Below are 13920 nucleotides of genomic sequence, written 5' to 3' on the forward strand. Positions count from 1 at the left end.
AAAAATCTGCGCTGCCTGGGAATATGGAGGAGTCAAAAAACATGAAATAATTTTTTCTGCACAGGCAATTCCAGCACATACATTTTGAATACAGATTGATTGTTGGATCCCCGTTTTGTATAAAAGTCTTATGACCATCTGCATTCAAGATCCATTTAGTGATTTTGTGTAGAGTAACTGATTCCCTCCTATATGAGCACCTCAGTAGTCTCATGTGTTGGAGGGAGGCAAACATAAAAAGTACAGCAAAATATTTCCCCTTCTTTCTCCTAGGTCACCTCTTGTTTAGCATCACTGGAGTTTTGCTTTACTGTGTGGTAATTCTCATTTTCTCTTTGCCTCAGGATCTGCTTTCTCAACTGGCTGCTCTTCCTTTGAAAACATGCTTTTAACTGCCTTCCAGAAGATGAGGATTCTGGCATATTGGCCTATCTTGAGTCATTTCTTTTTCTCTCAGGCAGGACATTCAGCCCCTTCCAAAAGGATTTATCCAATTTCTCAGGAACTGAAGGAGACTTGCTTGTAGATGAATGTCCCACTATGAATTCTTCAAGAATTAGGCCTCTCATTCTCCTGGCCCATGGGGATATTTTTGCACAGGCTCCTCAACTTGGGATATTGTGATGCAGGCCACAGCACCAAACACATCTGTCATGGGAATCCCTGATTGCCATTTTTCTGGCCGGAAATGGGTATCCATTTGAATCCACTCTGTTTTTGGTCTGTTTTCCAATTCAAATTTGATTTCAAGAGGGTAAAGACATTTTTTTTTTTTAATTAGGTGGGGGACTTGTAGGGAAAAACAATGAGAAAGCATTAACATACACTCAAATACAACTAAAAACTGTATAAAGGCTGATAGGTTAATAATGAGTGCATACACACAACCCCCCCCCCCCCCCTCAACACACACACAAAAATACCTTACCCTACACAGATGCAGCTGTGCATAATTTAATTTTGAAACATATGAACAATCAGGATTCTTGCTGTGTGATGGCTTCAGGCCCTAGTCGAGTGGAGGCAGTGCATACAAATCTCTCTCATGATTATTCATTGTGGATATCCTAAAAATCTGACTGGTTGGGGTGCCACCAGGACCAGGTTTGCAAACCACTGCCCTAATCAAAGATCTGGATTAGGGTCTCCATAACTTAACAAACAGAGCTACACTGGTATAAATAGATAACTAAGGTGAACAGCATATGGGAAAGCAAATTAGATTAATTAAAATGATAAATGTCCATTACACCATGAGGTGTGTTATGCAAGGAAATTTAAGCTTGTTTGACAGGGAAAACCATTATTTGGAATTTTATGCCCTAGAAGTGTTTAGGACTCCAGGAGTCATCTGGGTATTATGCAAAAAAGAAGAAATGTTATAACTGTTGGAATGTAATTGTATTTTACATGCATTGCCTGTCACCTATTATTTCTCTGTGATTACTCTGTGACCTCTGATGTGAATTACTTAGAGAGGTCACACTGCTATGCAACTTCCTGTGGGGGTAGATGCAGCAGATGCAGCACATGGAGCACATGGAGCTCATGATCTCTCCTAACCTGAGAGGATCTATGGTGGTGTGAGCATCCATTACCATCTAAGCACATGGAAGGAGCTGATAATACAAATGTATAATAATATGTAAATATAAGCCTGTCTGATTATAATCTAACTGCAAACTGTGAGTAAACAGATGTTTTGTTACTTCAACTTTAAAGTGACTCAGCAGTGAATTATTCAGGGGTGAATGAGAGAGAGATGAAGAAAGAAATTAACATTTCTAAAGCTGAAGCTGTGTGTACTAAAATCTGCTAATTATTTACTACAAATAATCCAACAAAAGGGTTATGGGCCCAGGGTCCAGGAATTGAAAAAGAAGAGAAATATTACCAGGCAGAAAAAAAGGCCACATTTTTTCTTAAGTTTTAAAGGAAAGATTCAGTCTGTCTCTCTCTCCCCCCACACAGCAGACAGAAGGCTAAGAAAATGGCTGAGGGAAGAAATTCACCATTGTTCTATTCTCTCAAGGTGCCTAGATTAACTGAGTTTAATTATCAGCAGTGGGAATTAAGATTCATATGTTTCCTTCGAGCAAAAAGATTAGATATATGCTTAGACCAAGACAGAACAGCTGAAAATATGGCTGAATGGGACAATGCAAACTATTATGTGAAGTGCATGCTTTTGGAAGCTCTCTCAGAGAAACAAGCCATATTAGTGGAGGGAAAAGATACACCAAAGGACATTTTATATAAACTGAGAACTATGTATGCAACTACATATGCAAAGCAGCAACCAATTTGGTTGGCAGAGTTGAATGAAACCAAATTAAGGGATAAAAGTAAATGTAATGATCACATTATGTATCTTATGTCTTCATTTCAAAAGCTAGAACTTTCTGGAATTCCCATGTGTGATGCATTGAAAAGAGCATTTCTTTTTACCTCACTATCAAAGAAGTTTGATGTTTTTAGGTCTGTAAATGAGGCCATTGAAGGGCAATCTTTTGAACAGGCAACATCAAAACTAAGGCAGGAATGCATAATAAATGATTCTGAGGAGATGTGTTCTCAAAGCAAGTCAGAGAGAAATGAAACAAATTTCTTGGCAAAGAACAGAGGAAGGCGGAGCTATGGGAAAACTCCACCCAAGGGCAAGCTGATTTGCTACTCATGTGGAAAGGAGGGACATGTATCTAAATGGTGTAAGGAAACACAAAACACTCCCTCTAGCTCACCTAAGCCAATGGAACTAAAGAATTGTCAAACCAGGAAATGTATGAAGGACAAAGATAAACACAAGGGCTTTCTAATGGCAGAAAAATCTTTGACTATGGTAAATAATAATTCAAATGAAAGTACTTGGATTTTGGATTCAGGGAGCACATGCCATTTAACCAATTGTAAGAATTTCTTTCAGGAAATGTGTCCAGAGGAAGGTATTCTTAAAACTGCAAACGCAGGGACTGCTAAGATCCAAGCAAAAGGTATTGGATTCTTAAAATGCAAAGTGTCTAATGAAGTTAAAGAAATTCCTGTAAGTGATGTCTTGTATATTCCCCAAGCAGTTTGCAATATGCTTAGTGTATCTACATTAGATAAGAAGGGATTTGTGATTCATTTTGAAAACAGTAAGTGCACAATCTCTAAAAATGATGAAGTGTATGCTGAAGCTTTTATGCATAATGATGTTTATAAGCTGAACATTTCAGGTGAAGCCTCACATATGGCGCAAGTAAGGAAGAATGATGGTAAATGTAGTCTGGAAATCTGGCACCGCCGCCTGGGACATCGTGATTCTAAGGTGATCCAGGATCTTTACAGTAAGCAACTGGCCACCGGCATTCAGATAAGTGCAGATGCTGGTAAAATGGAGAAATGCATAGACTGTGTTACTCAAAAAGGTGTGAGACCCTCATTTCCTGCATACACAGGAAATAGGAGTAATAAAGTGCTGGACTTAATACACAGTGACTTATGTGGACCGTTTAATATCCCATCATTGGGAAATAACAGATTTGTGCTAATATTCTTGGATGATTTCTCTAGATATTGTGTGGCCTATTTGCTGAAAGAAAAAAGTCAAGTCACAGACATGCTGAAGAAATACGTAGCCATGGTGAGCAATAAATTTGAAAGAAAACCAAAGGTTCTTCAGACCGACAATGGTGGTGAGTTCACTTCACAAAGCATGCGCACATTTCTAGAACAAGAAGGCATTCAGCATATCACAACAGTAGCTTATACACCAGAGCAAAATTCTGTTGCAGAGAGAAAATTTAGGTCACTTGTGGAAATGACCAGATGTATGCTGTCAGATAGCAATCTCCCTAAAAGACTATGGGGGGAAGCCATTCTCACAGCAGTGTACCTACAAAACAGAATGCCAACTAAAGGCGCTGAGCGCACACCACATGAGACATGGCATGGTAGGAAGCCAAACCTGTCACACATAAGAACATTTGGAAGTACAGCATATGCTCATGTACCAAAGCAAAGAAGGCATAAGCTGGATTCCACAACAGAAAGGGGCATTTTAGTTGGCTATACTCCAGGACACAAAGGATATAGAATTTTGAATCTGAAAACTGGCATTGTTGGCATAAGACATGTTACATATTTTGATGAAAACAAAAGGGTTGATAAAGGCTGGATTATCCCAGATGAGCCTTATCATCCAGAATATGAAACTAGAACCATAATAGACATGCCAGTGTATATAAATGCCATACCAAGGCAGATGTCTGAAAGCAACTCATCTGTATCTAACGAGGAACAGGCAGAGGAAGCAGACACAGAAAGGATCATTGAAGAAGACAGTACAGTTGGAGAAGGGGAATCAATTGGAGAAGGACTCTCAGATATAGAGGATGCAGAAAGGTCAGACCAACCTGTTGTCAGACGCTCATCCAGGGAAAACAAAGGTGTTCCACCCCCAAGACTGTCTTACCTAACAAAGTCAGCAGAAGCTCAAGAGCCCTTAACATGGGATGAGATTGAGAAAATGCCAGCAGAAGAAGCTGCTGAATGGCATAAAGCTGCACAAGAAGAAATTGATGCATTGGATAAAAATAATACTTGGATTCTTACAAAATTACCTCCTGGCAAGAAAGCTATAGGATGCAAATGGGTATTCAAGTTAAAAAGGAATGCACAAGGAAAAGTGGAAGGTATAAAGCCAGATTAGTGGCAAAGGGATATCTTCAAAAATATGGAGAAGATTTTGATGAAGTGTTTGCACCTGTAGTGAAACACACGACAATTAGAACACTTCTGAGCATTGCAGTCTCAAAAGGCATGCAAGTCAACCACATTGATGTGAAAACAGCGTTTCTTCATGGAGAAATAACTGAAGACTTGTACATGGAACAACCAACAGGTTTCATAAATACAAAACAAAGACAGCTAGTGTGTAAATTAAACAAAGGTCTTTATGGATTAAAGCAAAGTGCAAAATGTTGGAATGATAAATTGCATGAAATATTGACAAATTTAGGATTTAAGCAAGGTGAAGCAGATAAATGCTTGTACACTAGGTGCACAAATGGACAATATGCATACATTTTAGCTTTTGTTGATGATCTGCTCATTGCAAGCAAAAGTGAGCAAGAGTACAAGGACATTGTAAAGTGTTTAAACCACAATGTTGAGATAAAAGAACTTGGAAATGTGTCATACTATCTTGGTATAGAAATTGAGAAACAAAATGATGGTTCTTATCTTCTAAGCCAGAAGCAGAAAATAAATGAGCTTATTGAAAGTTTAGGTATGCAAGATGCCCAAGTTGTAAGCACTCCCATGATCACTGATTTTCTGAAGGATGAAACAGTAAGAGAACCTTTACCAGATAACATCCAATATAGATCAGCCATAGGTAAGCTTTTATATCTAGCTACCACATACAGGGCTGATATAGCAAATGCAGTAGGAATTTTGAGCAGAAGGGTCAGCTCACCTACCAAATCAGATTGGACTGCAGTTAAAAGGATGGTAAGGTATTTAAAGGGTACCATTGATTGTAAATTAAAGATTTCAGCCAATAGTAATCCAAAACTAATATGTTACTGTGATTCAGATTGGGCAGGGGATCATTCTGATTATAAATCCACAAGTGGATATGTGTTTATGTATGGAAATGTACAAATTTCATGGGCCAGTCATAAACAAAGTATTGTGAGTTTGTCTTCTACAGAAGCTGAATACGTGGCCGTATCGGAAGCGTGCAGAGAACTGATGTGGATTGAAAAACTTTTGCTGGATTTTGGTATAGCTGAACAGAGACCAATCCAGATAATGGAAGATAATCAGAGCTGCATCCGACTGTCACAGAATGACAAGGTTCAGTCACGCACCAAGCACATCGCAACGAAATACCACAACGTGCGAGAGTTGGTGAAAGAAGGGGTCATCAGTCTACACTATTGTCACACCAGTGAGATGACAGCTGACATCATGACCAAACCGTTACACAGAGAACATTTTGTGAATCTGCGTATAAAGCTTGGACTTTGTATGAATAAATAATTGCATGACAGTTATGCATGAGAAGGGGTTTGTTGGAATGTAATTGTATTTTACATGCATTGCCTGTCACCTATTATTTCTCTGTGATTACTCTGTGACCTCTGATGTGAATTACTTAGAGAGGTCACACTGCTATGCAACTTCCTGTGGGGGTAGATGCAGCAGATGCAGCACATGGAGCACATGGAGCTCATGATCTCTCCTAACCTGAGAGGATCTATGGTGGTGTGAGCATCCATTACCATCTAAGCACATGGAAGGAGCTGATAATACAAATGTATAATAATATGTAAATATAAGCCTGTCTGATTATAATCTAACTGCAAACTGTGAGTAAACAGATGTTTTGTTACTTCAACTTTAAAGTGACTCAGCAGTGAATTATTCAGGGGTGAATGAGAGAGAGATGAAGAAAGAAATTAACATTTCTAAAGCTGAAGCTGTGTGTACTAAAATCTGCTAATTATTTACTACAAATAATCCAACAATAACCAGATACTATAGTCATCGGACACAACCTGATTCCAAGTGTTGCAGACAATATTTAACAAAATATATAAAATATATTCAAATACCTGTGCCAGGCACAATCTGTGTGGGCATTAAATTTTCTGGCTCATGTATCTGACCCTTCACACACTTCAGCCACGAAAAAGTCTCTACGACACCATCTGAAAATAAGAAAAATGTATTATGAATAAAACTAGCTTAAGTTTTCCCTTGGTCAGTGCATGAAAATATATATCTACTTACAAATTATTTAGATTTCAATGTGCCTTTTCCAATGTCTGTATTTCTAGCCTATCTCCTTCCCACCTTCTTCCCCTCAACCAGCCAATAATTCCCCAGAGCAAGTTCAAAATGTAAAGCCATAGTTCCAAAAGGAAAAGAAAACATTCAAGCAATAATGGAAGCAATTTTACACTATTTTCTCACCTTGGCTTAAACTTTTCTTTTTCATCCTGTAGCAATCTACACACACTCCAAAGCCACACTTGGGGCAAGCCCAATGCAGGTTGAAAATGGTGGTATCACAAACATCACACATCTCCCGGACACCTCGAACTGCACGTTTCCATGCCACTTGTTCTAAACACAAGAATTTGGTATTTTCAGTTAAATAACGTTGGAATAAACATAACATACAATTCCAATCATTATCTATCCCAAAAGCAGTTATGTTCTAGAAGAAATCTTACTAAGTTTTAGACTAAAATATTGGTGCTTTATTCCATGATAGTCTGCTTTTATTTGTTACTCATTTAGATGGCAAACTGGTAAATATGTAATCTGGGGTTGGGGAGGTGGGAGGAGAGTACTTCAAGCCCAGTATAATACAGTTACATAGATCAAGGTATGAGAGTGTATCTAATATTTTGAAGGAACTTCACTGGCTTCCAATAGTCAAGAGTAAAGCTTAAGATCTTGTTACTGACTTAAGGCCTTCAAGAATGACAGCCCTGGTTATTTACATGCTAGATTACAAAGATATATTAAGAACATAAGAATAGCCATACTGGGTCAGATTGAAGATCCATCCAGCTCAGTATCCTGCTTCCAAAAGTGGCCAATCTAGGTCACAAGTACCTGGCAGAATCCCAAATAGTAGCAAACCTCCATGCTACCGATCCCAGAATAAGTAAGTAATAACATCCCCCATTTCTATCTAAATAGCAGACTATGGACTTTTACTCCAGGATCTTGTCCAACCCTTTTTTAAAACCAGTTATGCTAACCACTGGAACCAAGTACTCCGGCAACAAGTTCCAGAGGTTAACTATTCGTTGAGGGAAAATATATTTCCTCCTATTCATTTTAAAAGTATTATCATGTAACTTCATTGAGTGTCCCCTAGTCTTTGTACTTTTTAAAAGAGTAAAAAAAAAAAAAAAGCCAGACCAATTAATTTTACACATTCTACACCATTCAGGATTTTGTAGACTTCTATCATATCCCTCCTCAGCTGTCTCTTTTCCAAGCTAATCTCTTTAGACTTGCCTCATATAAGAGGCATTCAATCCCCTTTATCATTTTGGTTGCCCTTCTTTGAAGCTTTTCTAAGTCCACCATATCTTTTTTGAGATACAGCGACCAGACTTGCATGCAATAAAGGTGAGATCACACCATGGAGCAATATAAAGGTATTATAACATTCTTCATCTTATTTTCCATCTATTTTCCAACAATTCCTACAATCCTGTTTGTTCTTTTGGCTGCTGCCGCACATTGAGCAGAAGATTTCAGCATATTGTCTATGATGATACCCAGATCTTTTTCTTGGGTGCTAATTCCTAAGGTGGACACTAGCATCAAGTAACTATGGGATTATTCTTCCCAATGTGCACTACTTGAAATTTAATGTGGACAAATGCAAGTCTGTCATTTGGATACCCCTAGTCTTCCAATTTCCTAATATCCTCCTACAATTTTTCACAGTCCACCTGCTTTTTAACAACATTGAATAGTTTTGTGTCATCTGCAAATGTAATCACCTCACTTGTCATTGTTATTTTCAGATCATTTATAAATTTGCTAAACAGCGCCGATCCCACTACAGATCCCTACAGTACTCCAATATTCACCCTGCACCATTGAGAAAAAAATAGCAATTTAATCCTAGCCTCTGTTTTCTATCCAATAATCAGTTCCTAATCCACAACAGAAAATTAATTGCCTCCCATCTCATGGATTATTAATTTTCTCAGGAGTTTGTCAAAAGCTTTCTGAAAATCTAGATACATCAACTGGCTCACCTTTATCCATGTTTATTCATACCTTCAAAGAAATGAAGCAAATTGGTAAGGCAAGGAGTCCCTTGGCTGAATTCATCTTGACTCCCATTAAACCATGTTTGTCTATATACAGTATTCAGTTAATTTTTTTCATTGTAATAGGTTCCACTATTTTGTCCAGCACTGAAGTCAGGTTTACCAGTCTGTAATTTCCTGGATCACCCCTGGAACGCCTTTTAAAAATTGGCATTGCATTGACCACCTTCCAATTTTCAGGTACTACAGATGATACCAATGACAGGTTACAAATCACTGTAAATAGATCAGCAATTTCATGTTTGAGTTCATGGAGTTATGGAGTGCATACTATCTGGTCGTGATTTACTAGTTTTTAATTTTGTTTATCTGGCTCACTACGTCTTCCAGGTTCACCGATATTTTTCAGTTTCTCCGCATCATCAGCCTTGAAAACCATTTCTGGTACAGGCAGATCTCTTACATCATCTTCCATAAAGACTGAAGAAAAGAATTCATTCAGTCTCTCTGCTATGGTCTTGTCTTCCCTGAGTGTCCCTTTTGCTCCTTCACAACCAGAAATTCATCCAAGAGATGCATGTTGAAACATTGGGAGTACATCTTGTGTAGAAAAAGTACAGCTGGACACAAATCACCAGAACCTGCTAAATCAACCCCCTCAACTCCAACTTCTGTTTAACTGAAGGATTGGTTCACAGCTCTGTAGGTAAAAACCTGAAAATGTCTCAAGAACAGGAGGAAACGACAATCAATAATCCCAAAGCTCCAGCCTTGATGTTCCAGCTACTCCCTGACCTTGACTGTCAGGCCAGGCCCAAGGGCTCTCTTAAGAGCCAACCTCTAGACAAATCCTGTTGTGTTCCAGCCAGTATGCTAGGCATTGCCTAGTCCAATGCTTCTGCCTGTCTGAGTCAGGTCCTGCCTTCTCCAGCTCCAGGACTCTGACAGGTGGTCCTGTCGGCAACCGTCAATGAGCACAGGTAGAGCCAACTTCGTCATGGTCCAAGGGCTCACCTTCCCCAACTGTGACAGTTTGCCAATGCCATGAGCTCAGCTGACAAGACGACTCTTCAATTCCTCCAGGACCTAGCCTGGGTGATTCAACAGCCGGCTCAGTTACAACAACTGATAGGAACCTTCAGGGGTGTGCGCGCGCAACTTATGGCGGTGTGTACTGTAACCCCAGTGGTACTGAATCCTCCAAGGCCCATTCTAGCGGCTCCACCTCCAACTCCACCGGTGCCCCAACCTCAAGTTGTGGCGATGCAATTTTGATGGGAGACTCAAAAGTCTGCTGGGGTTTCGTTAATCAGTGCTTGACGAACTTCGAACTGCAGCCTGTCAGCTTTCCAACTGACCGCATCAAGGTCACCTTCATCGTCTCTCAAGACCCTGGTTTTGGAACTTCAGTGGAACCAAGAAACCCAGTTGGCGGTGTTTTCACAGGGTCTTGCTGGGTGCATTAATGTTACTTGACTGTTCACTTTATCATCCATGTTATATATCTATTACCAATTGTATCTGTACTCTGAAATGGCATAAGTCAGAAAATTGTAAGCCACATTGAGCCTGCAAATAGGTGGGAAAATGTGGGATATAAATGCAATAAATAAATAACATAAATAATCTTGCAGACAGAACCTGCCACTCAATCTGGACAACCTCATATTCCTCTGCATTAGGATTGAAGTCTGTTTCCAGAAGACGGCCAAGGAGGGCCAAGGAACAGGACAATTGGGGCTGGTCCATACGTTTGGCATGCAGGTTTCAGAAGCCAATACTACTACAGGCTTTCTCCTCCCCCCCACCGTGGCTACCCTGTTGGAAGAGGTTCCGATGCACATGAGGTGTTCTCAACTCTCCGAGGAGGAAAAACGATGCCGCAGAGCACAAGACCTCTGCTTATATTGTGCAGACTCAGGACATTATGCCACTAGATGTCTCAAGAAACTGGGAAAATGACAAAGCTAGGGTTGGTTGGGAAGGCACTCCTAGGCCCACATCGAACTATTTCAACCTACTACTACTTACCATTTCTACAGCGCTACTAGATGTATGCAGCCTCCCTCATCATTCTACCAGTCACCCTCCGGTGGGGAGAATATGAATCCTGGTTCAGACCTACCTTGACTCAGGGGCTGCTGGGAATTTTGTGGATGAGCGACTGATACATCAACACAAGATCCTTGTAAAACCCCTCCAGAAACCACTTTGTATCCCTGTAGATTGACAAGATCCACTGCCTGGTCACCTGGCGATGATAACTATCCCCATCTCTCTCCAAATGGGCCTTTTGCACCAGGAGGTCAGAGTTCTACGCATTCCCTAAGTCAGTTAATCACATCGACCTGGGACTTCCCTGGCTACAAAAACATGAACCCCATTTCAACTGGCACTCTGCAGACATTCTGCCTCACTCCAATGCACCCTAGGTTACTTCTAAAGTTGAGCCATGCCCGCTCCCAGGACTTCCCCGCAGTTAATGGTGCCTTTGTAGATGTTTTTTGCAAGAAGCAAGCTGAGACCCCACCGCTTCATCGAGAATACGACTGCCCTATTGACCTCTTACCAGGTAAGATGCCACCCAAGGTGTGCTCTCTATTCCAGAAACCAAAGCTATGAGGGAATACATCCAGGATAATTTGCAACAGGGCTTTATTCATTCCTCCATCTATCAGGCAGGAGCAGTATTCTTTTTTGTACGGGAAAAGGATGGATCCTTGTAACTATGTACTGATTACCGCTGTTAAAACACAATCACCGTTGAGAATAAATTTCCCTTACCACTCACAGGAGAACTGTTTGACTGCTTACGGGGTGGGGGGGGGGGGGGGGGGTGGGGGCCATCATTTTCATCAAACAACCTCCATGGGGCCTATAATTTAATCCAGGTGATGAGTGAAAACAGCCTTCAACACACAAGATAGACATTATGAATACCTGGTGATGCCGTATGGATTATGCAATGCCCCCGTTATTTTCCAACTCTTCATAAATTAGGTGTTCTGAGACTTCCTTTACTCCTATGTCTTTGTCTATCTAGATGACATCCTGGTGTTTGTTCTCTACCTCCCTGTCCGAGCACTGAATTCATGTCAACACGGTGCTGAAGCGTCTATGGGAGAATGGCCTAAATGCTGAGCTGGAGAAATGTTCCTTTGAGCAGACAGACATTCCCTTTTTGAGTTATATAGTTTCTTCTTCCTGTCTTCAGATGGATCCGGACAAATCTGCAGCAATCCAGGACTGGCCTCAACCCATAGGCCTTAAGGCCCTTCAAAGATTCCTGGGCATCGCAAACTATAACCAGCAATTTATCCACAATTACTCCGGCCTTACGGCACCTCTCACCGCCCTCACACAAAAAGGGGCAGACACCCACAATTGGTCAACTGAAGCTCAGCTGGCCTTCTCCAAGCTTAAGGAGGCCTTTCAATTAGCTCCCATACTGCAACAACCTAGAGTGGATGCTTCCTCCATAGGGCTGGGTCCATCCTCTCCTCAGGCCTCCCCCAGCAGGAGACTTTTACCTTGCTCCTTCTTTTCTAGGAAGTTCAACCTGGCCAAGCAAAACTATACCACTGAGGATCATGAACTTCTAGCTATCAAGTTAGCCCTGGAGGAGTGGAGACACCTTTTCGAAGGGACTGCGCAACTATTCATCATCACCAACCATAAGAACTTGGTATATTTACAAGAAGCCAAAAGGCTGAACACCCCCCCCCCCCCCCCCCCCGTCAAGCCAGGTGGCCACTCTTCTTCTCCTGCTTTGATTGTCGCTTGACCTATCCATCCAGCAGAGAATACCCTGGCTGATGCCCTTTCCCAGTCTTTTGACTCCACTGGCACCTTCTCTGAGCCTCAATCAATCATCAATCCAAGGAAGATTCTGGCCATATCACAGATTATAGTGCCCCCTGAAAGGATGCTGGTTCCCAAGTGGCTAAGGAAGATCTTGCAGTGGGCGAATGACTAAATTGTCAGGGCACCTGGGAATAAACAGGACACGCTGGCTGGTGGAACACCGTTATTGGTGGCCTCAAATGGCTTGTAAAATGCAAGAATATGTCAACTCATATGTCAATTGTGCCAGGAATAAGTCGGTGCATGCTCGCCCATGGGGCTTGCTCCAGCTTTTCCTGGTTCCTAAGGGACCCTGGTCAGACATTGCCATGGATTTTGTCTTCAATCTTCCACTCTTTCAAGGGTACACCACTATCTGGGTAGTGGTTCATCTCTTGGCTAAGATGGCACACTTTGTTCCCCTGAACTCCCTTCTGTAGGCTGCCTTCTTGGCCCAGCTCTTTAAGGCGATCTTTTGTCTCCATGGATTGCCAGAACGCAGAGTCGGTGATCTTGGAGCTCAGTTCACCTCTCACTTCTGGCAGAAACTATGTAAGAACTTTGGCGTCCAGTTGGACTTCTCCTCAGCCTATCACATGGAGAGGGCAAACCAGACACTAAAGAGCTTCTTCCAAGCCTACGTTAATGACTGTCAAGACGACAGGGTGGCTCTACTTACTTGGGCTGAGTTCTCCTATAATAACCATGTTAGTACAGCGACTAGTCTTCTCCCTTCTCAGTGCTATATGGGCAACATCCCCGGATTCCAGTACCGGTCCGCCTTTCCTTCTTTATGCTTGCAGTCCAGCAGGCATCCAGGAAATTTGGCAGTAAACTCAGCTACTACTCATGCAGAGAGACAGCTACAACAAGCAGGCCGACTGCAGGCGACGGCCAGCTCCCATATTTCGCCCTGGGGAGAAGATATGGCTGAGCACCAGTCACCTTCGGCTCAAGGTGCCCTCTCAGAAATTCGCACCTAGGTTCCTTGGCCCTTTTCCAGTACAATGTCTGCAAACATCTGGGGCCCTTATGCGTGGAATGCGTTCATCAGTTTGAGCAGAAGGTACAAGAAAATTCCTTACTACTGATCGTTACTGAGTAGAAATGTAAGGGTTTCAATGAAATCAACCTGGTGTGGGTAAATCAATAGTTTCCAACAATTCCACCAGACTAAACAATATATAACCCACTAAATTGCAGAGCTCAGTAGTGCTGTAGTGTCCTTTAAACCAAATGTCTCTGGATTGGAACTGCAGCAGTCTCACATCATGGCACACGC

The 13920-nt window shown here is 41.5% G+C and overlaps 1 protein-coding gene across 1 annotated transcript in view; it reads right to left on the reverse strand.

Annotated features, from left to right (window-relative positions):
* Positions 1 to 13920, reverse strand: part of KDM3A (lysine demethylase 3A) — a 334933-nt gene that overhangs the window by 90309 nt on the left and 230704 nt on the right. Inside the window, 2 exon segments of the mRNA XM_030191048.1 lie at positions 6603 to 6698; positions 6964 to 7116. Coding sequence (XP_030046908.1) covers positions 6603 to 6698; positions 6964 to 7116 — 249 coding nt within the window.

This window comes from Microcaecilia unicolor, chromosome 2 (assembly GCF_901765095.1).
Source record: "Microcaecilia unicolor chromosome 2, aMicUni1.1, whole genome shotgun sequence".
Lineage (NCBI taxonomy): Eukaryota > Metazoa > Chordata > Amphibia > Gymnophiona > Siphonopidae > Microcaecilia > Microcaecilia unicolor.